The 27,145-nt window shown below is 41.6% G+C and overlaps 1 protein-coding gene across 2 annotated transcripts in view; it reads right to left on the reverse strand.

Annotated features, from left to right (window-relative positions):
- Nucleotides 1–13,530: 13,530 nt before the first annotated feature.
- The window catches only part of LOC124116533 (ubiquitin carboxyl-terminal hydrolase 48-like), a 52,461-nt gene continuing 38,846 nt past the window's right edge, over nt 13,531–27,145 (reverse strand). For both annotated transcript variants that reach the window (XM_048394632.1, XM_048394631.1), the window contains exons 21-29: nt 25,855–25,979; nt 25,143–25,315; nt 24,063–24,176; nt 20,926–21,047; nt 18,937–19,145; nt 17,261–17,428; nt 16,989–17,114; nt 16,388–16,436; nt 13,531–14,039 (exon numbers count right to left, since the gene is read on the reverse strand). In XM_048394632.1, coding sequence (XP_048250589.1) covers nt 13,987–14,039; nt 16,388–16,436; nt 16,989–17,114; nt 17,261–17,428; nt 18,937–19,145; nt 20,926–21,047; nt 24,063–24,176; nt 25,143–25,315; nt 25,855–25,979 — 1,139 coding nt within the window. In that variant the 3' untranslated portion in view covers nt 13,531–13,986. The remainder of the gene's footprint in view (nt 14,040–16,387; nt 16,437–16,988; nt 17,115–17,260; nt 17,429–18,936; nt 19,146–20,925; nt 21,048–24,062; nt 24,177–25,142; nt 25,316–25,854; nt 25,980–27,145) is intronic.

The following is a 27,145-nucleotide window of genomic DNA, read 5'->3' on the forward strand; positions in this document are numbered from 1 at the left end:
AATGTATTCCTTGGTGAGTAAAATACTGGAATACAGTATTTGACAACTGTTGGACTTATATTTATGGATGTATGGTGGGTTTTTAAAATGGAAATAAAAACGAAACGTGCAGCGAACTTTATGATGATGCAGGCAGTGGTGCCTGAGAACCAATACAAGACTATTAGTTTTTTTAGCCTAAATGTGGACTTTTACAAAAGGATACTCAGGATTCTGAAAAGCTAGTCTCTGTATCGGAGTGTGGTGAGTGAATGCTGAATTGTCAGCCTAACTGTGCGCCTATCAGCACCTGATGACTACCAGACATAATACCTGATTTGTGATACTCTAACATGTGTTGACACCAGCCACAGTTAGGAACCTTCTGAGCGCATGTCCACAAATAATTTGCCTCTGTGGATGTGGAAAATTGACAATCGCTCTGAAATCACTTGATCATGTTCGTGTCTATATCCACCAGATTATATACCACTGGAACTTTGTCCTGATGACATGTCATGTTACGATATGATGCTTGTCATGATACAATGCTTGTCATGATGCAATGCTTGTCATGATGCAATGCTTGTCATGATGCAGTGCTTGTCATGATGCAGTGCTTGTCATGATACAATGCTTGTCATGATACAATGCTTGTCATGATGCAGTGCTTGTCATGATACAATGCTTGTCATGATACAATGCTTGTCATGACACAATGCTTGTCATGATACAATGCTTGTCATGATACAATGCTTGTCATGACACAATGCTTGTCATGATGCAATGCTTGTCATGATACAATGCTTGTCATGATATGACGTTTTTCATGATATGATGTTTATCATGATACTGTGTTTGTCATGATACAATGCTTGTCATGATGCAGTGCTTGTCATGATGCAGTGCTTGTCATGATACAATGCTTGTCATGACACAATGCTTGTCATGATACAATGCTTGTCATGATGCAGTGCTTGTCATGATGCAGTGCTTGTCATGATGCAATGCTTGTCATGATACAATGCTTGTCATGATGCAATGCTTGTCATGATATGACGTTTTTCATGATATGATGTTTATCATGATACTATGTTTGTCATGATACAATGCTTGTCATGATACAAATGCTTGTCATGATACAAATGCTTGTCATGACACAATGCTTGACATGACATAATGTTTGTCATGATACAAGGCTTGACATGACACAATGCTTGACATGATACAATGGTTATCATGATGCAATGCTTGTCATGACACAATGCTTGTCATGACACAATGCTTGTCATGATGCAATGCTTTTCATGACACAATGCTTGACATGGCACAATGTTTGTCCTGATACAATGCTTGTCATGATACAAGGCTTGTCATGATACAATGCTTGTCTTGATACAAGGCTTGTCATGATAGGCGTTGTGAGTCTATTACCATTATGGCACATGCCTTTGGATCTGTACAAGAATTACATATGCATGATACTTGCATGGCGCCTAAAGGCACCATGTGTACTCCAAGATATATAAACGTTATAACACATACCTTCGGATCAGTGCAAGCAGTACGTTGTATATGCATGAAACATGCATAGTTCCTGCCGCCAAGCACTGAGAGTACTCAGTAACTGGATATATAAACGTTATAACACATACCTTTGGATCAGTGCAAGCAGTACATTGTATATGCATGGTGCCAAGTCACATGACTTACGCTGTACAACCGGAGGCAGTATGGACTGTAATTCCCCATGAACCATGTCGATATTCATTTTAATCAGCAAGTTAGGAACAGGACTTGATACAAGTCAAACACACAGTATTTAGCAAAAAGGGTTGGCGATGTTGCACCTATGTCACATAGATGATCATGGGAATCAAACCTGATGATGTGTCTTGTGCCTCATCCAAGGGGCCACCCTGCCTCCTCTTTGTATTATATGCATGTAGTGTTGTTTTTATGTACGAATCTTGATTTTCGTATTACCATGGTATTGAACTGATATTCAAGTGTATTGTACCAGTACCGTATGTTTCCAAAATAATGTCAACCAGTGGCTTTTCAGTCCATACATGACTCAGCTGAGAGTGACAAAATGTCCGACCACTTTCAGCAGAAATCTGTGATTGCCAAAGATTTGTATTGTGATGACCCCCGTCTAGTCAGTGCTATATATTCATCACTGTTATACATTATACTTTACACTATAGCAGATATATCTACATTGTAGTTGGAACCAGTTTTGATGAAAAAATCAATCAAATTACTGTATTCGACGTAAAAAGCCCAGGCCACTCTCAAAATTAGAAATATTAGAATAATATTTTGGTGAAAAAAAATTTGAAAGATAAATTTCGTTGTTTATGCTGACAGCCTGAAATGTTTATGTACGAAATATATATTTTTCCAGAATTTAATTCCCCATATTTAAGGTTGCCTGTAACACACTAGTGCGTATTATACGCGAATAAATAAATCTTGTGTACATTGATCAATCGGAAGGGGTGCTAATTTGGATTGTTCACTAGCCAATATATTAGCAAATATCACCGTGGGCGCTTATTACATTGAATACGGTACTGTAGTGCTGTGGGCTTTGGTCCATCTTCGAGCACCAGCTCATTCAGGGTATTTTGTTTTGAACAGATGAGTTTACAAGTTTATAAAATATTCAGATAATTGGTTGTTCAGGCTTCTTTTGATATTACTGTATTCACTGTAATGAGCACCCTGGGGGATTAGAAAGTTGACAAGGGGGCCCTTATTGAAACCATACATGAAAGTTCAATTTGTTTTCAGAGATACAGTGGTAGTGAACTGTTTTCTGTAAACACTGTGGGGCAGTTTGGTAGCATAGCTACAGTGTTTGCTCGTCACTTTGAAAACCGGGTTCGATTCCCAATATTGGTACAATGTGTGAAGCTCATTTCTGCTGTGGTATTGTTGGAATATTGTTAAGGCAGTTTTAAACCGCCAAATTCATTCACTGAAGGCATTGTGTATTATGTACACATGAGCAAATATGGACTGTCATGTATTGTTTTCAATCTTAGTAGGGTGCACGGGTGGCCCAGTCGTCTAAGGCACCGCGATTCGCTGTGCAGAGTTGCGTCCCTTGGGCACGGCAGAAACCTATGATTGTGGGTTCGAATGAAGGTTCGCCCTGATTATGTTTCTAGGTTTGTCAGCACCATACCCGTGCTCGTGGGTTTCACCGAAGTGGTAAACGTCTAAGACCGGCATCACTTTGGGCTTTCCTCCCACATTAAGCTGACACGCCGCGATATAACTGGAATACTGTTAAAAGCGGCCTTAAACCCAACTCACTCACTCACAATTCAATCTTAGTAGCGGGTGCTTATAGAGATTATTTACGGATTGATCTAGAAGTTGGTCGCGGTATGTTATACAGTGACTACAGAAGATGTTTATCCTGTTTTTTCATCTCATACACAAAATGATCAGTATAGTTTTATAGAATATATAGAGGCAACTGAGTTAAGTCACAAAGTATAAAGTCTATTATAGTATTCACCTCATCTGCAATCCATGGAAATAGAAAGATAAACACTGTTATACAGAAATCTTTTTTTTCTGATGTGTGGAATTTCTGAAAGCATTTCGTCACGTAATACTAGAATGTGTACAAGGTTTGACAGTATTGTGATCCTGCAGTCAATATCTGACTGTATACACCATCAATATAAGGGTAACGTTATTTTTCAGGGCATTATCATTTGCAGAAGCCCGAGGTCTTCTATTAACTGTCCGTTGAAGGAGTGCAGTTGAAAAGACCGAATGCTTCTGCAAATGATAATGCCCTGAAAAATAGCGTTACCGTTATTATAGCTAAAATGGATGGAATTTGTTATCAAATAAAGAGAAACAACAATATCGGTTTTGAAACATTTACTGCAATCAACACAAATGTCACTGACCTACTTTTACAAATATGGAAACGTCATAGAACAAACCGAATGACGTCACGTCACCTATCCCTTTCCTATGACGTCACCTAACAACGGGCGTGATAATGGCCAGTATTGTGATCCTGCAGTCAATATCTGACTGTATACACCATCCATGTGTGTTATACCACTTAGGTTATGGTACTGCTGAAAGGTTATACTAGAATGTGTACAAGGTTTGACAGTATTGTGATCCTGCAGTCAATATCTGACTGTATACACCATCCATGTGTGTTATACCACTTAGGTTATGGCACTGCTGAAAGGTTATACTAGAATGTGTACAAGGTTTGACAGTATTGAGATCCTGCAGTCAATATCTGACTGTATACACCATCCATGTGTGTTATACCACTTAGGTTATGGTACTGCTGAAAGGTAATATAATATTAGTAGTGATATTATCTTCAGTTGTGCCTCATTTGACAGGTGATAACAGCAACGTTGTCTACTTCGACTGTGCCATTAGCCAGCTAGGGGAAATGGGTTGTGGGTGAGGTCATTCAGTACAGCTCAGGGGGAGATGAGTCACTCTCACTACTTTCCTTATCACTGGTTGAGAGTTGTGAGAAGTCTGCAGTGCAGATACGACATGCGTCATATCAGGCAGGAGCCTGCAGCTGGACACAGCTTGCCTCCTCCTCCTCCTCCTCCTCCTCCCATCCAGCGGGATACAATCACTGGCTTGTTATGTGCACTATGAATCATCTAAGTATGGTGGCTCAGTCATAGTCAAGGTGATGAGTTAGACATGCAGGGTTCGAACTAAGGATGTTCTGGGTCCTTGATGATTGCTAGTTTTTGTACACCTTAAGTATTTTTAACATTAGGCTTATGACATTTAGAACCCCTTGACTTTGATGCTTAATTTCGAACACTAGACATGTTAGTGTTGTTAGTCGTCAGTGTTGGAAAGTAAGAGAGGTCCTTGTTCCTTGAGATTTGTGCTTATGCAGTTATCCCGGATCTCCTAACTTTTACATTCATGACCCTCGACTTCCATGCTTAATTTCGAAACAACCAGGTGTTTATATGGGGGATCTGAAATATCAGAAAAGTTTGTGTATCAAGTGAATTTTTCAATTAATCAATATTGATGTTATAATAGTTTTTGTTGATTAGAGATTCTGTTTGACATAGGATATGTTTGCAGTCAGTTAAATTATCAATATTATCAATTTTGTCTGTTTGATGTTTAAAATAGACTGGTACACATTGAAAAATGACATTCATGAGTTATATTTTCTTGACACAAAGTGTCTTACCTGTTCAAATAAGTATTCAAATTGTTATACATTATGCCATTTTCATGCGACATGTGACAATCTACTGATGCCTGAAGTTTCAAAAATAATATATTTTCATATATATATATAAGTGTACAGATAAAAATGATGAAGAGAAGAAATGTCCATGAATTTAGTCTTTCACTTTTCCTTACATTTGAAGGTTCTGTCAACACCTAGTCATCCTCGATTCTCCAGCGTATAATTCCTCCATTTTCATGTGATCAATGCCCTTGGCCCACTCACCACCATAGCTTCGTGTTGGAACAACTACATCATCTTCATCGGGGGGGGGGCGGGGTGGGGCGGTCGGGTAGCCTACTGGTTAAAGCGTTCGCTCGTCACGCCGAAGACCCGGGTTCGATTCCCAACACGGGTACAATGTGTGAGGCCCATTTCTGGTGTCCCCCGCTGTGATATTGCTGGTATATTGCTAAAAGCGGCGTAAAACCATACTTACTTACTCCCATCTGGGGGGCACGGGTGTCTACGATTCCAGTCGCCTAAGGCGTCCCTTGGGCACACCAGAAACCTTTGATTGTGGGTTCGAATCCAGATTCATCCCGATAATGTTTCTAGGTTTGTCAGCACCATACCCGTGCTCGTGGGTTTCACCGAAGTGGTAAACGTCTGAGACCTGCATCACTTCAGGCTTTCCTCCCACATTAAGCTGACACGCCGTGATATAACTGGAATACTGTTAAAAGCGGCCTTAAACCCAACTGTCTTATCACTAATTGAGAACAAAGTTCATAAGTTTGAAATCGACTATCAATGAAAATGCCCTTCTGTACGCGAGTTCAGCACAGATGTACAGATGTACACTCAGTAATGCTGCTTGTCGAAGCAATCCCTTGATATATTTAATGGAACAAGAAAACTGACATGATCGAACCGTCAGCTGAGAAACATGTTTCCTGAAGTCATGAGAGTTAAAATCCCTTTGCAATGAGACATTCTGGTTGAGACAGCATGCTAAAGTCCAATCGGACTCTGATGATAGGATTGATACTGCCCCTTGTTCAGTTTTGTTTGTTTGTATGTTGTTTAACGCTGCACTCAGCAATATTCCAGCTATATAATATATAATTCTGTAAATAATCAAGTCTGGACCAGACAATCAGGTGACTGACGTCATGAGCATCGATCCACGCAATTGAGATCGATGACATGCATCAACCAAGTCAGCGAGGCTGACCACCCGATCCCGTTAGTCAGCTCTTACAACAAGCATAGTCGCTTTTTACGGCAAGCACGGGTTGCTGAAGACTTATTCTACCCCCGATCTTCACGGGTCCCCCTTGTTCAGTAATAAAAGAACAATGTAAATTGATTGATGTAAATATAAGCATGGAGTGATTGGGTATATGAAAATGGAATTGGCATATGCTCGACTGGATCATCGAGGATGGCAACATGCTTTCACAGTTCGTATGCTGCGTGAACCTCCACTACTGTAAACTGATATCTCTTCCAGGTGTCAAAGGGGGTGTCATGCGTGTGGTTATTACCTCAGATAAGTGGTTTATTTTACAGATAAAACCATAGCTGTAGCAATGCATGCTCTATGTGATATACCTGTCCATCAAAACCTGTACAGTTTGTCCCTAAACCACAGTATTCATGTAATACTTATAAATACTTCAATATAGGGCAGCAGCAAGACTATCAACTTTGCATTGTAAACCAGTCTTATTGAGTGTGATTTAGTGGTCACGCTGATTCTGTCTGCAATTATCAAGGTGCCACATGTTATATTGTAAAATTAAATCTTTGTTCTGCTTCATGTATTAATGCACCTCAAATTTCTATTTTTGAAATAGAATTATGTTATTTATATATGTTTATATGTGAAAGAACTATATGTAAATACATTAAATCATTGTGACATTTAAAGAATGTTTAGCTATTTGATAAGGCGATACTCAAACAAATACTAGTCACTCACAAACTGGAATACCGCATTTTGCTGAATCATAGCAGATGGAAACTTGTACATATATCGCAACAGAGGACGAAAACTATTCTCCTCACAACTTATGATGGTACTTCTATTGTCATGAACCTCAGCCGAATGTGATGTTAATAGCTAGCTAATGAAAAGTATTGAATTTTTAGTCGGTACAGTATTCATGAATGTATTTTATTAGACATATTAGTCTAAATACTGCATGTGATTTGTGTCAATGTATCCTCTCGGACACCAATATGTCTATATTGTGCCAAATACTAGTCAAGATGTCACAAAATACTCATGAACCCATTATGTCTGTTTTTACTATCAGTGATATAACCTTGTATTTCATTTCATGCATTTATTTAAGACTGAGGATCAACATTGTGGGTGGAGAGGTAAGCTTTGGATGAGCATGGTATACAGCTGAGAAAAATTTGATTTCTTTGCTTAAAAAAATACTGCAAGCTTGCCATTGTCTGACAGTGAAACAAATGTTCAATTTCTTTTTTACATGACAGTTTTATGCGCTGTGGTAGAATCGTAATCGTTAGCCACATGAGGAGGCATTCATTTTGAAATATTATTGTTGTGATATTTTGAAATAGCCATGCCAATTTTGCAAATTGTAAAGGTCTTTTGGCCACGATGCAGGAAGCAAGTAAATAGAAAACAAATATTTAAGGTGCCCTGAAAACACCTTCAAATAATAAATGAAAATACATTTCTCAATCAAACAGCATTCTTTCAATTTTGATGTATTTTCTTTTTAGAATTTGACCGAGGCTTTTTGGTAAAACAGGAAATGACATGGGTCAGGTGCCGCCATTGATCGACTTGGACATCTGTTTGATCAATGACAATTTTTTTGACTATTGAAGAATTTCTTTTCTTTGAATTTAATTTTTTGAAACTGAAGTCATGTTATAGTCTTTACATGTGATTGTGTCACTGTATCATATTTAGAAACAACTGTGTGTAAAGCTCATACCTAGGGCTTGCATCATTTAATTGTGAACATAGTTTTAACCAATGAATGAATTTTAGTGACCTCGAACAGATTGGCCCAGTGCATCTTAGACAACTGGCCCTGAACACTTTGGCCCAGTGCTTCTAGACTCGTATGACGGCCAGTCTGTGAACACTTTGGCCCAGTGCATCTAGACTCGTATGTAGGCCAACGTCTGTGAACACTTTGGCCCAGTGCTTCTAGACTCGTGTGTAGGCCAACGTCTGTGAACACTTTGGCCCAGTGCTTCTTGACTCGTATGTCGGCCAGTCTGTGAACACTTTGGCCCAGTGCATCTAGACTCGTATGTAGGCAAACGTCTGTGAACACTTTGGCCCAGTGCTTCTTGACTCGTATGTCGGCCAGTCTGTGAACACTTTGGCCCAGTGCATCTAGACTTGTGTATAGGCCACTAGCCTTGACTAGATTTGCCTATTGTATCCAGCTGTTTTGTATGTGTTGACTGAAGGTGTTTTGCTGATGTGTGAGGTAGATCCCTGTAGCCATGATGCTACTTGTCATGCATAATATTGTAATAAGTTTTATTTTCATGCATAAAAATAAAGAAATATTAATCAATGATGTGTTTGTAATCATCATTTGGGTGTTGAATTGTCAACTCTTTGAATTATCAAGACTTCAAAGTCCCACCTGACACTCAATAACTTGAGGGGGGCACGAGTGGATTTGCTGTGCAGAGTTGCGTCCCTTGGGCACGCAAGAAACCCATCATTATGCGTTCGAATCCTGGTTCGCCCCGATTATGTTTCTAGGTTTGTCAGCACCATACCCGTGCTCGTGGGTTTCACCGAAGAGGTAAACGTCTGAGACCTGCATCACTTCGGGCTTTCCTCCCACATTAAGCTGACATGCCGTGATATAACTGGAATACTGTTAAAAGCGGCGTTAAACCCAACCCAACCCCACTCACTCACTCACTCACTCAATACAATAACTTGAGTGTCTGTGATAATTTCTTTAATGTCCTTGTTCATTATTGTATAACTGTGGTCTGTAAATAAGTCTGGACCAGACAATCAAGTGATTGGTATCATGAACATAGATCCACATTATTGGGATATACAATAAAACTATAGTAGAATGGAGATATAACACAGTGGATAATCCTGGATCATACAACTGATGGTACTGTGTGTCCACTGTGTGTACAGCAGGACTCCAGACACACACTACCATCAGTTGTATCATCCAGGATTATCCACTGTGTTATATCTCAGCAGGACTCCAGACACACAGTACCGTCAGTTGTATCATCCAGGATTATCCACTGTGTTATATCTCAGCAGGACTCCAGACACACAGTACCGTCAGTCGTATCATCCAGGATTATCCACTGTGTTATATCTCAGCAGGACTCCAGACACACAGTACCGTCAGTTGTATCATCCAGGATTATCCACTGTGTTATATCTCAGCAGGACTCCAGACACACAGTACCATCAGTTGTATCATCCAGGATTATCCACTGTGTTATATCTCAGCAGGACTCCAGACACACAGTACCATCAGTTGTATCATCCAGGATTATCCACTGTGTTATATCTCCATTCTATTATAGTTTTATTGTATATCCCAATATTTGATGCAACTTAATATACAATATATCTACGGTGGAATCTCGAAAGCATCCAATTTTGGCCTCAGTCACTATGAAACCCTCTTTTGCTGGAGCCACACAAGCAGATATAGAAGGAGGGAGGGAGTAAGTGTTGTTTACACCTTAGTCATTGTGAAACCCTCCTTTGCTGGAGCCACACAAGCAGAGATAGGAGGGAGGGAGAAAGTGTTGTTTAATACCTGTCCTTGTGAAACCCTCCTTTGCTGGAGCCACACAAGCAGATATAGAAGGAGGGAGGGAGAAAGTGTTGTTTAATACCTGTCCTTGTGAAACCCTCCTTTGCTGGAGCCATACAAGCAGACATAGAAGGAGGGAGGGAGAAAGTGTTGTTTAACACCTCAGTCCTTGTGAAACTCTCCTTTGCTGGAGCCACACAAGCAGATATAGAAGGAGGGAGGGAGAAAGTGTTGTTTAACACCTCAGTCCTTGTGAAACCCTCCTTTGCTGGAGCCACACAAGCAGAGATAGGAGGGAGGGAGAAAGTGTTGTTTAACACCTCAGTCCTTGTGAAACTCTCCTTTGCTGGAGCCACACAAGCAGATATAGAAGGAGGGAGGGGGAAAGTGTTGTTTAACACCTCAGTCCTTGTGAAACCCTCCTTTGCTGGAGCCACAAAAGCAGAGATAGGAGGGATGGAGAAAGTGTTTTTTAACACCTGTCCTTGTGAAACCCTCCTTTGCTGGAGCCACACAAGCAGATATAGAAGGAGGGAGGGAGAAAGTGTTGTTTAATACCTGTCCTTGTGAAACCCTCCTTTGCTGGAGCCATACAAGCAGACATAGAAGGAGGGAGGGAGAAAGTGTTGTTTAACACCTCAGTCCTTGTGAAACTCTCCTTTGCTGGAGCCACACAAGCAGATATAGAAGGAGGGAGGGAGAAAGTGTTGTTTAACACCTCAGTCCTTGTGAAACCCTCCTTTGCTGGAGCCACACAAGCAGAGATAGGAGGGAGGGAGAAAGTGTTGTTTAACACCTCAGTCCTTGTGAAACTCTCCTTTGCTGGAGCCACACAAGCAGATATAGAAGGAGGGAGGGGGAAAGTGTTGTTTAACACCTCAGTCCTTGTGAAACCCTCCTTTGCTGGAGCCACAAAAGCAGAGATAGGAGGGATGGAGAAAGTGTTTTTTAACACCTGTCCTTGTGAAACCCTCCTTTGCTGGAGCCACACAAGCAGATATAGAAGGAGGGAGGGAGAAAGTGTTGTTTACACCTCGGTCATTGTGAAACCCTCCTTTGCTGGAGCCACACAAGCAGATATAGAAGGAGGGAGGGAGAAAGTGTTGTTTAACACCTCAGTCCTTGTGAAACCCTCCTTTGCTGGAGCCACACAAGCAGATATAGAAGGAGGGAGGGAGTAAGTGTTGTTTAACACCTGTCCTTGTGAAACCCTCCTTTGCTGGAGCCACACAAGCAGATATAGAAGGAGGGAGGGAGAAAGTGTTGTTTACACCTCAGTCATTGTGAAACCCTCCTTTGCTGGAGCCACACAAGCAGATATAGAAGGAGGGAGGGAGAAAGTGTTGTTTACACCTCGGTCATTGTGAAACCCTCCTTTGCTGGAGCCACACAAGCAGATATAGAAGGAGGGAGGGAGAAAGTGTTGTTTAACACCTCAGTCCTTGTGAAACTCTCCTTTGCTGTAGCCATACAAGCAGACATAGAAGGAGGGAGGGAGAAAGTGTTGTTTAACACCTCAGTCCTTGTGAAACTCTCCTTTGCTGTAGCCACACAAGCAGATATAGAAGGAGGGAGGGAGAAAGTGTTGTTTAACACCTCAGTCATTGTGAAACTCTCCTTTGCTGGAGCCACACAAGCAGACACAGAAGGAGGGAGGGAGAAAGTGTTGTTTAATACCTCAGTCATTGTGAAACCCTCCTTTGCTGGAGCCACACAAGCAGATATAGAAGGAGGGAGGGAGAAAGTGTTGTTTAACACCTCAGTCCTTGTGAAACTCTCCTTTGCTGGAGCCACACAAGCAGATATAGAAGGAGGGAGGGAGAAAGTGTTGTTTAACACCTCAGTCATTGTGAAACCCTCCTTTGCTGGAGCCACACAAGCAGATATAGAAGGAGGGAGGGAGAAAGTGTTGTTTAACACCTGTCCTTGTGAAACTCTCCTTTGCTGGAGCCACACAAGCAGATATAGAAGGAGGGAGGGAGAAAGTGTTGTTTAAAACCTCAGTCAGCAATATTCCATCTTTAAAATGGCGACCCTGTAAATAATTTGGACCAGGCAAACCAGTGATTGTAAACATGAGCTACATCTGACTCAAAGCATCCAAGCTACCGAGGCTGACTACTGGATCCATGGACATTGTGAATGACATACAGATATGCCGAAAAGTGTACCCTTAAGCCACACATTTTATATTTTTCGTTTCACTGGCCTGCCGCCCCTACTGTGAAAAGCAGCCGGTGTGAGAAATAAGTTAAACATGAAAATATTTATTATTATTATGTCTCCTGCTACTAACATCATGAATATAGACCCACTTATACAACATAAAATGTCATATATAAATTCCATGTCTACATCACTATCAGTGATTCAAGAGGCCACCTGCAACTCCACAGCATATTTTCCTATAAATAAATAATTGACATTTATTTGGATTTGGATTTGGACCAACATTGTGTGGCAAAGCGGGAAAAAATCTGTGAAACATAAGATAAAAAAAGTGTGGTCTTAAGAAGAGAGTTCACATCACAGACCAGCAAGGTGCAGACATCACTGTCTTATGACAAGGACTCCTTGACTGTCATGTCGAACTTCTAACACTGGTCATGACGAGGACTCCTTGACTGTCATGCTTAACTTCTAACACTGGTCATGACAAGGACTCCTTGACTGTCATGTCGAACTTCTAACACTGGTCATGACAAGGACTCCTTGACTGTCATGCTTAACTTCTAACACTGGTCATGACAAGGACTCCTTGACTGTCATGTCGAACTTCTAACACTGGTCATGACGAGGACTCCTTTACTGTCATGCTTAACTTCTCACACTGGTCATGACAAGGACTCCTTTTATAACTACGGAATGTCGGGGAATCCCAATATTACAGTCGAGGGAATTCCCTTTCTGCTCACTTGTATCATCATGCGCAGGGCATTCAGCGAAATTCATGCATATTCATTGTCTAAACTACCCTTTGAAACCGATAGCCGAGAAGGAATGAAACAGCAAACGTGCAGGCTCACTCGACTGTTTTTTCCCACTCACCTTGGTGCCACAACTTTCATGTCTTCGGGTTTCATTTCTAACTAGCATTTTTCTTACTGTGTCTTCTCATTCTCAGGGAATTAATGTTCGCCAAGGCTCGCTTAATACATTGTTTATTCCTAATGCAGGATATTTACCATCCCCAAACACACTCGCGTGATAACCTCTATCTCGCTAACACATCACCGATTTGAGGACACGCTATCAGCACCATACAGCAGTCTCACCGACACATCACCAATTTGAGGACACACTACAAGCACCAAACAGCAGTCCCCCCCAACACATCACCGATTTGAGGACACACTATCAGCACCATACAGCAGTACCCCCGACAACATCACCGATTTGAGGACACGCTACAAGCACCATACAGCAGTCCCCCTGACAACATCACCGATTTGAGGACACACTACAAGCACCAAACAGCAGTCCCCTACTGTACCAAAACCTAAAGAGTACAAGTTCTGGTTTCATGTGCAATTGTGAGAACACGATGTTCGTTTATTGTCATATCTAATACGGACAAAGCCAAGCTACACTATCTGCTGAATGACCATGTTCACTATTGTTGTGGCACAACATTACATGCTGTGTGGTGGTCACAGTTCATATGTACAAAAGGATGGGATAGTCACTGTTGCTCCAATTGCACAACCTCGTCACTGGCTCGGTAAATCGGGCACAGAACAAAATGTTCTTCTTCACAATTTCATTATAGCCTCAATATTGATAAATGGTTTCACTGAACATTGAGAGTTCAAACTGACACAATAAACTTAAAGTTGAAAGTTTGTACAGTTCTGAAGCCTTAGGCAAGGCAAGGGTTATCTGCCCTTTGTCTGTTTTCAGGTGTGTGGTCTTGAGACGTCTGCTCTCAAGTGGTCTTGAGATGCCTGCTCTCAAGTGGTCTGGAGACTTCTGCTCTCAAGTGCTCAACAAGTTGGTTCCCTGAAATCCTCTCTCTGGTTTGGATGACCCTGCAACAAGAACCATGGTTGAGATACAGCTATAAACCAATGATGACATCACACTACAGTAGGTGAGGTGAGGTGAAATAGGGATTAACGTCGCGTCCAAGATTATTGCACTTATATAGCGACGTGCATGCACGTGTGTGTGTGTGTGTGTGTGTGTGTGTGTGTGTGTTTGTGTGTGTGTGGCTGCTTGTACTAGTCCGGACTGATGCTGATTTATAGTGCTAGCTCACTGAGATACCATGCCGCAGATTATCATGAATACCCCACTCAGACACAGTATACTGACTCCGAGCCAACCAGTCCTTGTTTTAGCCCCTTAATGCCGAGCGCCAGACAGGGTAACAACAAGTACCATCTTTTAACGTCTTTTGGTATGACGCAGTCGGGGATCGAACCCCGGACCTTCCGCTCTCTGGGGGGACGCTCTACCACTATAGACCACAGAGGCGGTCTCCACACTACAGTAACAAAAGGTCATTGCAAATGTTGGTAAACTTCCAAGGCAGGCAATAACAACAATACCCGGGGTGTTCCAGTGGAATGCCCGGGAATGACCTAATGAATACATTTAAATTGTAATACTTAGGTTATAAATTTAACATTTTCTAAACTTGCCTCTTGATGTGAACACAGTTGTGTTTGATGATTGGTTAAAAGTCAAATTTTCTTTTTTAACATGAAAATGCCATGACATGAATCGAACCTGCAACCTCACATATTGTGTTAACTTTTGTTTTCCCACTGAGCTACCAGGGCAGGTGATGATATTGTTCAGTTTATCATGTCATGACTCCAACCAGTCCATGCTGCACGTTTTTTCTCTACAACGCTTTGTGAGAATTCCTTTTATTCCACAATACACTGTATTGTTTCACTATATAAGTTATGTCAATGTTTTCTTATTTTTTCTGGTATTTCTTGCATTTAAACGGTTCATAAGTTAGATAACACACGCGTCCTCGGTTTTGGGTTTGGGTTGAAAATGTAAAACCTTGAGCTTGGGAAAAGCTCACTCGCGTTTTTACATTTTCAACCAAAACCGAAGAGGTGTGTTTTATCCTATACAGAAGCTTCAAGTTGGGCAAGGACCAGGATTCACTCATGTGAGACACTGCGTCTGAACCTGGGTTATGTTTTGCTTTGTTTGTTACACAAGGAACCGGATGCTGGAGTCCTATCTTCTAACCCAGAATCCCCATGGACATTTCGCAAACATGATAAAAAGACAAAATGATGCTTTCTTCGGAAGATATTATTTCACCAATTTACTTGGTAAACTATAAGGAAAAAAAGGAAGTCTCTAAACAATTGACATCTATCCACATACATTAACTAAATAGATCTTATCTGATTGAGTAAACATCAAAATACCAAAAGTCATCCTTCATTTGACCAATGACCCGTGAAGATTCCGGGGTAGAATAGGTCTTCAGCAACCCATGCTTGCCGTAAAAGGTGACTATGCTTGTCGTAAAAGGCGACTAACGGGATCAGGTGGTCAGGTTCGCTGACTTGGTTGATGCATGTCATCGATCCCAATTGCGTGGATTGAAGCTCATGAAGTCAATCACTGAATTGTCTGGTCCAGACTTGATTATTTACAGAACGCCGTCATATAGCTGGAATACTGCTGAGTGCGGCGTTAAACAACAAACCAACCAACCAATCATTTGACCACTAGGGATGACAACATGTCTAAAAGTATGTCTGTGCATTCACAATGCAATGGGAATGATCTGAACACTAATACCAACGGAGTTATGTCCCTTGTATGCATTCTGCTTTGTGTTGTGGCATAAGTGCCAGACGGAAGCAGGGTTTCATGCGATACATATAAGTGCGTCCAGTACGCATAAATGCACAAAATGGACACAGAAAAGGAATGTACTGCATCCTGAGGGACGCACAATAGAATTAATTGTACCTACAGCACAACAAGGGCAATCGAGGGTGTCTATTAGTATTATTTCATCCATCAGTCATAACAATTGTCTACTTGATCACTGATTCCTTCCGGGTCCTTAAGTAATTACCTTAATGTACATACACTACACCATTTCATTACTTTACAGGACCCACATATTGCCTGCAAGGACCCTTGAAATTAATTACTGGGGGTGCCCCAGCCCCGTTTTTTGTAAAGATAAAAGGTCAAGGTTAAGGCCTGCGGAAGTATCACAAAAGGAAGAGTGAGTGAGTGAGTGAGTGAGTGAGTGAGTGAGTTTGGTTTTACGCTGCTTTTAGCAATATTCCAGCAATATCACGGCTGGGGACACCGGAAATGGGCTTCACACAATGTACCCATGACATGGGTATCACAAGAGAGAATAGGTGACAAAATGTCTCACCTCTATAAATTTCCTCAATGGGATATGCTTCTTCAGATGGCTCGTCAGCCTAGAACAAAGTAATATACATGACAGAATGAAAACGCCATTCACTATCACTTTAACAAATCTTGACTTCAAATCACTACTTCCTCTTAGAATGATGAACATGGCCTTGACAAAAACACTTTGGACTGAACACTGTTGATAGCACTATAGCACACAAACTAACTTAAGACACAGCGCATCCTTTGCATCCTTTGGTGAGTATGTATTAGGATGACATCTATGGACTATGTGGTTGTCTCACCTGAATTAGGATGACATATCTATGGGTGAAGCAGCTGACTCACCTGTTGTATTGTGACACATCCACTGATGAAGCAGCTGACTCACCTATTGTAGTGTGACACATGAAAAGGCCATCTCACCTGTTGTAGTGTGACACATCCACTGAGACACCTGTTGTAGTGTGACACATCCACTGAGACACCTGTTGTAGTGTGACACATCCAAGGATGAAGCAGCTGACTCACCTGTTGTAGTGTGACACATCCACTGATGAAGCAGCAGACTCACCTGTTGTAGTGTGACACATCCACTGATGAAGCAGCTGACTTACCTGCAGTAGAATGACAGCACCAGGAGACACCTTTAAATCTTGTAGTGTGCGAGAGTCGTCACTTAAGTTCACTCCATCGAGAGACAGATTCTGGTCAAATGGTGGCACGGAGAACTGCTTCATTATCTGACAACAACGTAAAAGTAGAAGATTACAACACAAAATACTTGAGCAGATAACTGTCACTACTTGTTGTCTGGTTATTTCTTCGAAAACAAAGACAAAAGGATCAATGTCAGACAAAATCTTTCATCTTCTGCACATGGACTGACCTTTATTTTCAAGTCTTTGAGGGTCAGATCAGATGACACAAGCACCTCCTTCTCTCCACGCGTCTTCCGATGTCTCTGACTCTTCCTCCTGAGAGATCCCACCTCCTCCATCCTCACCATCTTCTCCATCGTCAACTCCTCATCCAACTTTTTCTTCTTGGCCTGGGACTGATGGAGAGAAGAGAATAATGTACATAAAACAAGTAGTTCTGTAACACCAGTGCTGCTGTTGTTTTAGTTTTAAGGTCAGACACGGCATCTTAAATTGACATAATTGCTTCATTATGTCGAAATCGAGATTTTAATTTTTTTTAGCATATATGACACATGTACTTAGTGATGCAACATGTTTTTTACACCATCATGTACTTTTACTGAATAAAAATCAATATTAAAATCATAATATGTGCTATATTATCTAAATATGTTCACAATCAACATGGAAAAACCTGAACTTCACCCATGACGCCTCCTCAACTGTAACGAACCCTTTAATGTTATACATCGATAGAAGGCTAATTGTTTCCACCATGTTTCTGCGCCAAAACATTCTAAAATAGGTATTCCACTTGAGGATATCGTCGCTTTTTCCCGCTAGTCATTCTGTACGAAAACTACCATGTTAAAGAAGAAATATCCCCTAATGCCACATTCGGGAATATCCGCTCAAAACAAATAAAGTACAACATATCCCACAATGCACCATTCAGCTTAGCAACGAAACTTCGTCCTTTTTCGGTAGTTATTCAAAATGGCGGCTGCCTAGCGAAAAGATTGACAGGTAAACATCGTTTTTATTATTTTCTTGACTGAAAATTGTTGTATTTTTTTATAATGAGGTCAAAACACAGGTCAAAACACCCCTATGGGAAGAATACAAGGCGAAGGACAAGTCAGTTGAAGCAGTTCAAAATGCGGTGTTAGAGTTACGACACGTGCTGACAGCACGATCAACCCTGCGTCAGATTCTGACAGCTTGGATATTTCAGAATCATCGGAATCATCTGGGGACCACGCTGTTTAGAAAAACATCCCCGCTGGAGACAATGAAGGTGAAGTGTGAGTGGTGGTGTGTGTGTCATTGATGTGTGAGTGGTTGTGTATGTATCACTGATGTGTGAGTGGTTGTGTGTGTGTGTCATTGATGTGTGAGTGGTGGTGTGTGACTCATTGATGTGTGAGTGGTTGTGTATGTATCACTGGTGTGTGAGTGGTTGTGTGTGTGTGTCATTGATGTGTGAGTGGTTGTGTGTGTGGTGTGAGTGGTTGTGTATGTATCATTGATGTGTGAGTGGTTGTGTATGTATCACTGATGTTTGAGTGAGATGTGTGGTTGAGTGTGTGGTCTATGTATGGCTGTGTGTGTGTAATGTGTGTGTGAGATGTGTGTGTAATGTGTGTGTGAGATGTGTGTGTAATGTGTGTGAGATGTGTGTGAGATGTGTGTGTGTGTGAGATGTGTGTGTGTGTGAGATGTGTGTGTGAGATGTGTGTGTGTGAGATGTGTGTGTGAGATGTGTGTGTAATGTGTGTGTGAGATGTGTGTGTAATGTGTGTGTGAGATGTGTGTGTAATGTGTGTGAGATGTGTGTGTGTGAGTGAGATGTGTGTGTGTGAGAGATGTGTGTGTGTGGTGTGTGCGTGTGTGAATGTGTGGTTGTGTGTGTGTGTGTTACCTGTAGATAGTCAGGGTCCTCAGCTCTCTCCATGTTGCTGTTCTCTCCGTTCCCCAGCCCCCCTGGCATGATCTTCTCCACCGGTGCAGGACCCACCCCATTCTTCTTCTCCGGGGCTATCTTCCGGACATACACCACACAGTCTTTGAAAATAAACCGGTTGGATTCTTCTGTTGCTAATCTAAGAGACAGACAGTCCTGGCAGATTTCTGGAAAAGAATGTTTGTCATTTTGTATCTACCTGCCAATATAACAAGATGTACGGTATATGTACCTGGCAATGTGACAAGATGTACATCTACCTGGCAATGTAACAAGATTTATTCTGCCTCAAAGTGAGATTGACCAATCAGAGAGCAGAACTACTAACCCAATACGAGCCCGTATACCATCAGTTAAAATCCATGATGGTTGCTACTGACCTAATATGAGACCATATACCATCAGTAACAGCCGTTTTGGATTTTGCAACTCACCTCACATATTTCACTTGAAAATTCTGGTACAGACATTTGTTTTCCGGCACTCTTTTGTGTCTTAATATAAGTAAATGTGATGTGCAAAGGAAGAAATTATTAAAGAAACCACGTTTGAGACTTTTTTGATAAAAAATATAGTGAGTGTGAGTGAGTTTGGTTTAACGCAGCTTTTAACAGTATTCCAGTTATATCGCGGCGTGTCAGCTTAATGTGGGAGGAAAGCCCGAAGTGATGCAGGTCACAGACGTTTACCACTTCGGTGAAACCCACGAGCACAGGTATGGTGCTGACAAACCTAGAAACATAATCGGGGCGAACCGGGATTCGAACCCACAATCATAGGTTTCTGGCGTGCCCAAGGGACGCAACCCTGCGCAGCGAATCGCGGCGCCTTAGACGACTGGGCCACCCAGCCCCCGATAAAAAATATAGAGAAAAAAAAGCTTACAACGGAGCTCACTGATTTACAAATAGCAATTCGTTAAACATTATATAGGATGACGTCACAAACAAGAAATTTGACACCAATGATGTCACATAGCAATAGAATAGATAGCAGCCCGTCGTTCGGGAAAAGCGGACTGCTATCAAGTTACAGTGGCCCACAGATTTCCGATAACATTTTATGATAATTATATCCATTTAGCTATGATACTTGTTTTAACTTCCACATTTAATGCATTATGTATTCCATTGTTAACGTTTGTGTTTAAACCAAAGCATTGTATAGGAAACATATGTACTGGTCCTGACATTTATACTGGTTGTAAGTGTCAAGTTTTCATACTGACATCACATGTGCGATGAAGACACCAAGTAGTGTACATTTTTCGGCATAATAAATTCGTTATGGTGTCTTTAGTTATGGTGTCATATTAGATTAGCCCAATATTTCTCTGTATAAGGCAGCTAAAGACACCATAGCTAAAGTTCAATATGGTTGTTACTCCAACCGTATACCATCAACAACAACCATCTTGGATTTTCCAACACCCACCTCACATATGTCTCATGAAAATTTTGGTACAGAAAACTGTTATTCCACACTGTTTTGTGTTTTTCTATAATAAATTGTGATGTACAAGAACATTAATGTTTATAGAAATCACGTTTGTAACATTGTTAATATAAATTACAGACATACCGTATTCAGTAATAAGCGCCCCGCTCTAATAAGCGCCTACGGCAATATTTGCTAATATATTGGCTAGTGAACAATCCCAATTAGCACCCCTTCCGATTGATCAATTTACACAAGATTCATTTTTTCGTGTATAAAATGCACTCGTGTGTCATATGCACCCTTAATTATGGGCAATTAAATTCTGGAAAAATATATCTGTCGTTATATAAACATTTTACGCTGTCAGCATAAACCACGAAATTTATGTCGTTTTCTGGGTTTTTTTTAACCAAAATAATATTCTAATAAGAGCCCCTATTTCTAATTTTGAGTGCGCCTAGGGCACTTATTACGTCGAATACGGTAAATTATTAAGTGTATATCTACCTGGCAATGTAACAAGACTCCTAGAGCCATCAGCCTCCTCCAGCTGAACGGCAGTGATCTCCACATCAAACCCCATGTGTTGTGTTAACATCACCCACTCCGATGGCCACAGCAAACAAACACTACAACACAAGACACGAACAAAGCAGGGTTAGAATTTACCACTAGCCTGCTAGCTCGGGGCTAGTACAAACTCCTGCGGGCTAGTACAATTTCGCCATTGTTTTAACATTACAAGGGCATTTTACCTTTACCCAGGCTAGTAAAGGTTTTGAGTTTAGTTAACCCTGGACATGCCAGTGTGAACCAGATATTTATACAGCACATCACCAACACAATGCTTCAACTTGGGCTGGGACAAGTCCAAATTTACTACCCGGGTATCCGCCCCCCTATTACCCGACCCTACCCGGATACCAACTGTAGGTCTCAAGAGATACAAAATGTCTGTTGGAATTTCTTTCTACCACAGCACTTGCAAAACGTATTTAGATACATGTATTAAACGATCTGGTCATGCACACACTGAAGTTGAATTAAGTTATATCTTTATTCAACCATATGAAAAGTCAGAAGGAATGGGTGCATAGTCAGAAAGAAATGTGAACATAAATGACTTGTAGTGTAACCATAGAGTTCTAGATAATTTTTGTCATTAAAAAATATATCACGTGACTAACCATGGGTCCGTGTAGTCCTGTGGGTACCCGGGTCCTACTCAGTACCCACCCGATCCGGGTACCCGAGTTACCAATCCCAGCCCTAGCTTCAACAGATATACACAAGTTTCCATTGCTTCTGTTTTATTCTCAGTCATAAGAAGATGTCAAACCTCTCTGATTTCAGTTGCTGAATGTCATATTATAGACACCGATATATACGATGATGAAATATTTCATGATGAAAAATATAAGGACAGGCCTCAAAGTTCAAATTTTTACCAAGTAGCCATATGGCTACAAGTATTGTTTTCCAGGTAGCCAGTGGTAAAATCAAGAAGTCAAGTCAGTGTTGTAGGTAGCCCAATGCGTTTGAAATTATCTTTTGTCAAATAACTTTAATATGTACAAGTCATTGCACTAGTCTTGGAATTGTATATTAGTGGAAACTGTACATGATTTTTGTTACTTGTAACTCGAACAATGATGCAATTTATGCTTCAAGATTATATAGGTATATCCTTGCTTATCCAATGAGCATTGTCAACTGAAATAAAATCCTAATAACTTTAATATACATGTATCTGTATTTCTGTTCATTGACTACTTAAGGAGGAATTATTTGCGAGTACAATTATCAACAGTGTCTTCCAAGATCAGCTGTTATTTATTTTTGTGTCCAACTATGTGTGGCAATAGAATTTAGTCGCCACAAGATATTTTTCAAGGTAGTCATTTGGCTACCTCTGAATTTTAGACAGTAGACAAATTGAAACTTAGGTCACATTGGCGACCGTTTTAGTAGCAACTTTGTCATGCTCAGATGCGTTAGCGAGCAAATCGACTCACGGCAGCTAGTGAGCCCCAGCGGCCAGTGTCAGACAGCCAAGCAGAAGCCAGAGATTAGTGCCCCTTTAAACAAAGAGGACATGTGTTTATGACTTAGCAGAAAGATCAGCTGCAGTATGATCCTTGGTCATGTACAGACAGATGGTCACAAAGGAGCACTGACGTTCTTAAAGACCCTGAAGGATGACAACTGAACAATAACAGACAACAGATGCGAGATCTCTGATTTTCATTGACTATTCACATCTTCCCGAGGCAAGTGTGTTAACAGACTATAAAAGTCCAGTTTCCACCCTTGCCGAACTAGGCTTGAATTCCTGGGCTCGACCGTAGCGCCACCAGTGGTTACTACGAGTTATGTCCCTTCTAAGCCTCTCATATGGACCAATCAGATTCCACCTCTCGTATCACTTGCATTTGTTTCAAACAAAATGGCAGCACCCAGTCAAGACGATCTGATCGATAATTAAGATCGTAGAAAAAGACAACGCAAGATAAACATATTTTAATTGCATATAAGGTTTGTGCACGCACTTGTGATGTGTTTCATTCCAGGTCGCCTTATACACGGAGTATAGGATTCTGGGTTGATTTCGAAGGCCTGTACAGGGGGGTCGTCTTATACGTGGGGTCGCCTTATACACAGCGATATACGGTATATTGTGATGAAACGGGTCTTACACAGCGAAGTGCATCAAATCAAGTGAGCACATTGATTAAAAACATGAAAAGACTTGGAAAATATCTGTTGACGAGTTGGCATGCCCATGCTTTGCAAATCCTGCAATCAACAGAAATCTGCACGACATTTTACGAACCGGATTTCGATATCGGTGCACGATTTAGATTGGACTATGCATAGACTCGTTAGTCCAGCCAAAATGTAACTTCATAATACCAGCCTAGTTCGGCAAGGGTGGAAACTGGACTTTTAAAGTCAGTTAACTTCCTTGCCTCGGGAAGATGTACTATTCAGTGCGATGTCCACCACTAGCAAGCAAGACCACAAATGTGTTTTCAAGTGAATCAGCAAGGACTACATGGTTTCATGACGGCCAATACTGCTACCTGAGTTTGACATCACTCAGGGTCTTTAAGAATGTCAGAGCTCTTGTGTGACAATCTGTATATGACCAAGGCTTATACTGCAGCTGATCTTACTGCTAAGTCATAAACACATGTTCTCTTTGTTTGTGCATTTAATGTTTTTTGTTTTTTTGTTTAACGCCACACTAAGCAATATTTCAGATGTATGACGGCGATTTGTAAATTATCGAGTCTGGACCACACAATCCAGTGATTGGCATCATGAGCATCGATCCACGCAATTGGGATACGATGGCATGCATCAACCAAGTCAGGGAGCCTGACCACCCAGTCCCGTTAGTCGCCTCTTACGACAAGCATAGTCACTTTTTACAGAAAGCATGGGTTGCTGAAGACCTATTCTACCCCGGATCTTCACAGGTGGCATTTAAAGAAGAACAGACTGGAGATATAACCACAGGGCATAAGCTATACTTCAGCATCGTCAATACTCTACAGGTAGCATGACACAAGCTTACATTTGTCGCCATTGGTAATAAAAACATGGGCATGGCTCTCTAATGACAAGTGATGCTCACTAACCAATCTTGCAGTTCACCGTGGCCGTTGCATGTTGGGGGGTAGAGGAGACCTCCATGCTCGCACAGCAGAACAGAGTTAGTGATGGATGTGACTGGCTCTCGTCTACCGTTGTCTCTGGACACAACATATAACACACATGGCAAGTGATTCACACAAAGTTAGAATAATTCCACACCCCTTCAGCATTGCTGCCTAAATGTAGACTATTATTGATGTAATACAGATGCCATTGGTTCAAAAGAGAAGACATATTCTTTAATGAAGGATAATAATAAAGTTTGGATATCAAGAAGTTGTTGACCGCCCGATATCCATCTGGTAAACTCTTTCAACCAGCATAGATTGCAAGAACTTATTCCAACTTGGAACCCCATGGGGAGACCAGTGTAGGTTGCTGGGGTCCTATTCTAACCCAGAACCCCACAGTGAGACCAGTGTAGTGTGCTGGGGCCCTATTCTAACCCGGAACCCCACAGTGAGACCAGTGTAGGTTGCTGAGGCCCTATTCTAACCAGGAACCCCACAGTGAGACCAGTGTAGTGTGCTGGGGCCCTATTCTAACCCAGAACCCCACAATAAGACCAGTGTAGGTTGCTGGGGACCTATTCTAACTCGGAACCCCAGAGTGAGACCAGCATAGATTGCTGGGCCCTATTCTAACCCAGAACCCCACAGTGAGCCCAGTGTAGGTTGCTGGGGACCTATTCTAACTCGGAACCCCAGAGTGAGACCAGCATAGATTGCTGGGACCTATTCTAACCCAGAACCGCAGTGAGACCAGTGTAGGTTGCTGGGGTCCTATTCTAACCAGGAACCCCACAGTGAGACCAGTGTAGGTTGCTGGGGACCTATTCTAACCCAGAACCCCACAGTGAGACCAGTGTAGGTTGCTGGGGTCCTATTCTAACCAGGAACTCCACAGTGAGACCAGTGTAGGTTGCAGGGGTCCTATTCTAACCAGGAACCCCACAGTGAGACCAGTGTATGTTGCTGGGGCTCTATTCTAACCTGGAATCAAGGCAAGAGGTGAGTGTACCCCAACACAGTGATTAAGATTAAGCTCCTGCTCCCGGCACTCACTTGATGAACTTCCTCCACTCCTCCATGAACGCTGCACTGACCACGTTCGCCTGCATGCTCACATCTAACTTGGGACGGTTCCTCCCCGCGAATAGGTCAGCCAGCACAGACTTCTGTGTGAGAGCACTCTGTCGGTACAGTCCCTTGGTGTGCTCTTCCTCCGCTGTTAGTTGCTGCAACAAAAAAGGTTCAATTTGTTTGTTGTTTAACACTGCACACAGCAATATTCCAGCTATCTGCTGTCTGCAAATTATCACATGACTGACATCATGAGCATCGATCTATACAATTGAGATATGGTGACAATCATGCATCATAAAAGTCGGGGGCACGGGTTGCCCAGTCGTCTAAGGTGCCACGATTCGATGGCAGAGTTGCGTCCCTTGGGCACGCCAGAATCCTATGATTGTGGGTTCGAATCCCGGTTCACCCCGATTTTGTTTCATGTTTTGTCAGCACCATACCCGTGCTCGTTGGTTTCACCGAAGTGGCAAATGTCTGAGGCCTGCATCACTTAGGGCTTTCCTCACACAATTAAGCTGACACGCCGTGATATAACTGGAATACTGTTAAAAGCGGAGTTAAACCCAACTCAGTCAGTCCTAAAAATCACAGAGTCTGACCTCAAAGTCGTTTCACATATACATATAGATAGGAAGTATATGATTGAAAAGGTGCAGCTGGAACAAGGGCTAATGATGATCAATATTACCAGGCATTTCTCACACACAGCATCGTCTCTCCTGTACTGGGGACACGTTGGAAAATATGTCTTTAACCGCTGCCATATTTCTTCAGGGATGAGACGACGACAGCTTTTGTCAGGATTGAGACAACCTGAAAACACAAGGGGTATGACACAAGGGGTATGACACAAGGGGTATGGTATAGAAATGTCAGACAAAATCTGCAATTTTGTTTTCATGCATCACACAAACCGAGACGCAACCATCAACACTTCCTCCAGCCGTCTTCACCTGCAATGTGAACAAAGCCTCTAATCTGTCACTTGTGTGCTCACTGTACAGGCTACTGACTTCGCAGTGTTTTTTTACTTTCACTTCCTGGTTCGGCTTATCTGGGGGTCATATCATTTTCTTTCGTATTTCAATGGTCAAGTTAATACCTCGGCTTATCTACGGGGTCGGCTTATCCGCGGTCATATACGGTAGGTGAAATGGGGTTCAACAACACCTTCAAGGCAATTGCACTTACATAGCAACATGCATGCACCTTGTTTGTGTGGCTGCTTGTACACTGTACTAGTAAAAAATTATACCAGATTTATAGTTCTAGCCCACTGAGATACCATGACACACGTTAACATGGTCATCCCTTTCAGGTTTCTAGACAAACACTCTATCCACTTGACCTGAGCCCCGTTACACATAGTGATCATACCTCTATCACTGTCGTAAGCGTATGGTGAAGTTTTGGAGTTACAATCGTGTCCCTGCTACAATCTCTTCGTGAAATGGGACCCAGGGAGGCGGTCTCAATGTATGGGATTAAGGAAGAATGCTTATTTTGAATTGGGTGATTAGAAGGCAATCAAAATCTACTGCTGAACAAACTTTAGAAAAAGCATTTCGAGACTTTTTCTGCAATTGAGTTTTTACTCGAAGGTTTCTATTTTAATTGGGTTATTTCATTTTTCATTGGGTAACCAATGTTTTTTCACTCATCTATTCGTCACTCTATTAGGTTTTTCACAAAATGAGTAAACGTTTTGAGATTTAAAAAAAATATGAAATAATGTTTTAGATATAGACTTGACTCGGGAAGTAAATTAGCTCGTAATTGTGTTTGGGAAATTAGCTCCTTTGTACTCATGCTGAAAAGGTTTGATTGGGTATTTAAGCGTGCTGTTTCAAACAATTGAGTTTTTCATTTAGTTCATGCGTTTCTGTACACAAGTTAATGGAACGTAATTGGGTTTTGACTAGTTTTAGGGGGTATGTTTTTGCAAATACGCAGCTTATCTGTAGCTCTGGAGGAGGCAT

This window comes from Haliotis rufescens, unplaced genomic scaffold, assembly GCF_023055435.1.
Source record: "Haliotis rufescens isolate VD_foot unplaced genomic scaffold, xgHalRufe1.0.p SCAF_13, whole genome shotgun sequence".
Lineage (NCBI taxonomy): Eukaryota > Metazoa > Mollusca > Gastropoda > Lepetellida > Haliotidae > Haliotis > Haliotis rufescens.